The 2,625-nt window shown below is 42.9% G+C and overlaps 1 protein-coding gene across 1 annotated transcript; it reads left to right on the forward strand.

Moving 5' to 3' along the window:
• The first annotated feature begins 319 nt into the window (after positions 1-319).
• Positions 320-1,518, forward strand: TAS2R1 (taste 2 receptor member 1). The gene has a single exon (XM_077879513.1). The coding sequence runs from the start codon at positions 320-322 to the stop codon at positions 1,211-1,213; it is 894 nt and encodes a 297-aa protein (XP_077735639.1). The 3' UTR covers positions 1,214-1,518.
• Positions 1,519-2,625: the final 1,107 nt, after the last annotated feature.

Here is a 2,625-nt window from a genome sequence, read left to right on the forward strand (position 1 = left end):
AGGTGTCTGGTTCCATCATTTGCTTGGGATGACGCTGGAAGATAAGTAGATCTGGAAAATGCAAAAACTGTCACCAAGAAGCAAATTGTTGCTCAAGTATCTCTTTCTTATTTGACTGCCTTGGAACCAAATTGAGTAAAAGGTGATATAAGCAAATGTACACCACCTTCTTGCTTTGTTGCCTTTATTGTCAGCGTCATGTTCCCCAAAGGGCTTTCCAGTCGAGATGAAGCAAAATAGAAAACTTGAATAATCCAAACTGTTCAAAAATCTATAAATACATCAATTTTTAAAGTAACTTATTTTTTTCCTTTTCAAAATGTTAGAGTTTTACCTTATTATCCATTTTCTTTTCACAGTGATGCAATTTCTCATCGGGGTTTTAGCAAATGGCATCATTGTGGTGGTGAATGGCACTGAGTTGATCAAGCAGAGAAAGATGATTCCCTTGGCTCTCCTTCTTTGCTGTCTGGCGATTTCCAGGATTTGTCTACAATTGATCATCTTCTTCATGAATCTGGGTACTCTCTTCTTGATTGAAGTCCCCCTACTTGCTGATAATTTTGTAATTTTCGTGTTTGTAAATGAATTGGGACTTTGGTTCGCCACATGGCTTGGGGTTTACTACTGCGCCAAGATCGCCCCCATAACTCACTCATTCTTCTTCTGGTTGAAGATAAGGATATCCAAGTGGATGCCATGGCTGATCCTCGGGTCCATGATGTATGCATCCGTCCCTTCTGTTTTCTGCAGCAAACAGATATGGGTTTATTCCCAAAACGTTTTGTCCAGGCTTTTTTCCCCAAACGCAACTCAAATCAAAGAAACATCTGCTTTACAGATTGCCTTTCTTATTAGGTTATTATTGCCGCTGCTTATCTTTCTCGGTTCCACCCTGCTTTTGATATTTTCCCTGGGGAGACACACCTGGCAGATGAGAAACACAGCAACAGGCCCCAGGGACCCTAGCACAGGTGTCCACGTGAGCACGATCCTGTCTGTTCTATCCTTCCTGGTCCTCTGCCTCTCCCACTACATGGCAGCTGCTTTGCTCTCTTTTCAGATCTTTCAGGTCAGAAGCCTCGTCTTTCTGTTCTGTCTCTGGGTGTTTGGGTCCTATCCTTCTGGACACTCTATGATCTTAATTTTAGGAAATCCTAAATTGAAACAAAATGCAAAGAAGCTCCTCCTCCACGGGAAGTGCTGCCAGTGAGAGAGAACTTTGATCCATGGGAAGAACAGGGGAGTCTATGTGTTCACAGTGCCTGCCATGCCTCCCTCCGTCAAACAAAGCAGTCTGCGCATAAATACACAAAACATCATCTAAAGACCGTTAGTCCAACCTCAGGCATTTTCATGGATTTTCTTCTTTTACAAAGGGTTAAATTGATTTTCAAAGCACAACACACACTGGCAGATTACATCAATGTCAATATCCTGGTTATGATATTAGACTGTCGGCTTGCAAGATATTACCTCATTGGGAAAGCCTGGGTAAGTGGTACAAGGATCTATCTGTTTTAGTCCTCACAACTGCATGTGAATCAACAATTATCTCAAGATAAAAAGTTTAAAGAAAAAGAAAAGGATGTTTGAGCTTGTAATGTCCAAATGCATGAATGCCATGGGGTGCCTGCACATCTGACACCTCATTTAGATGCTCTATCCTGCAAGGCCTGGCTGCTCCTTCCTTGTCTACTTGCAGATTATTTTTGCTCTGTTTGTTAGTCACAGACAATGGAACCATTCTCCCTCATCAGATCTGAGAGGAAGCTGAGGACAAGCTGGCTCTCTCTGTCCTGTGTAAGCTTGCTCACTGACTCCACACTGCTGAGATGCTAGATGCCATGTTGACATGTCCCATCAACTGCTTAAAAAAAAAAAAAGGCAGATGGAAAAGGAAGAGGAATCCAGGGCTGGATTTTCCATTTCCCCTAATTGGGCACACTGACCAGAAAATAGCTTGCAAAGATGTTTCCTTTTGCATTTGCGTGGGGAGCTTTGGGACCTTTTCAACCGATGGTAACAAATTAGAACTCCTACCACATTGCATGTCTTCCCAAGGAAGCAACATCAGTAGGTGGGTGGGCTGGGGGTGTCTCCATCTGCTTCAAGTCACAGATACATGTTCTATTGGAGTGATGATTTTAGATGCTAAGATATATATGTATTCCTAAAACAGCTTCAGAACCCTTTTGCTTCCAGCAAAGAAAAAAAGATGTTCTTCAGTTTGGCTATAGCTTGCAGTTCACGTGATGATGGAAAGCGTGTTTCGGTTTGGGTTTGCCAATTGCCAAGAATGCAGATTCAAAGAGTAGTTTACAAGCCTAAAACGTGCAGGCTTGGTTGTACTAAACTAATAGAGGTCTTTGCTTCAGAAGATGCAGGAAAGCATTTATCTTCTTGGATGTGGAAACCGAGTTCAGAGACTGCTGTCCTCTTCCATGCATCTCATCCTTCATTCCCCAAGGAGCAAATTAACAGCCTCCATCTTCCTGCCATTTCATTTTCCTTCGTCCCAGTAGGTGAGAAGGTTTGTAGCTAATGGTGCACACAGGCAGCCAGCTCGGGGAACAGCAGTTGTGTCCTGCAGGTGATTATGGCTCCTGCTTTGAGAAGACACAG

The sequence above is a fragment of the Canis aureus genome, chromosome 31 (assembly GCF_053574225.1).
Source record: "Canis aureus isolate CA01 chromosome 31, VMU_Caureus_v.1.0, whole genome shotgun sequence".
In the NCBI taxonomy this organism is placed as follows: domain Eukaryota; kingdom Metazoa; phylum Chordata; class Mammalia; order Carnivora; family Canidae; genus Canis; species Canis aureus.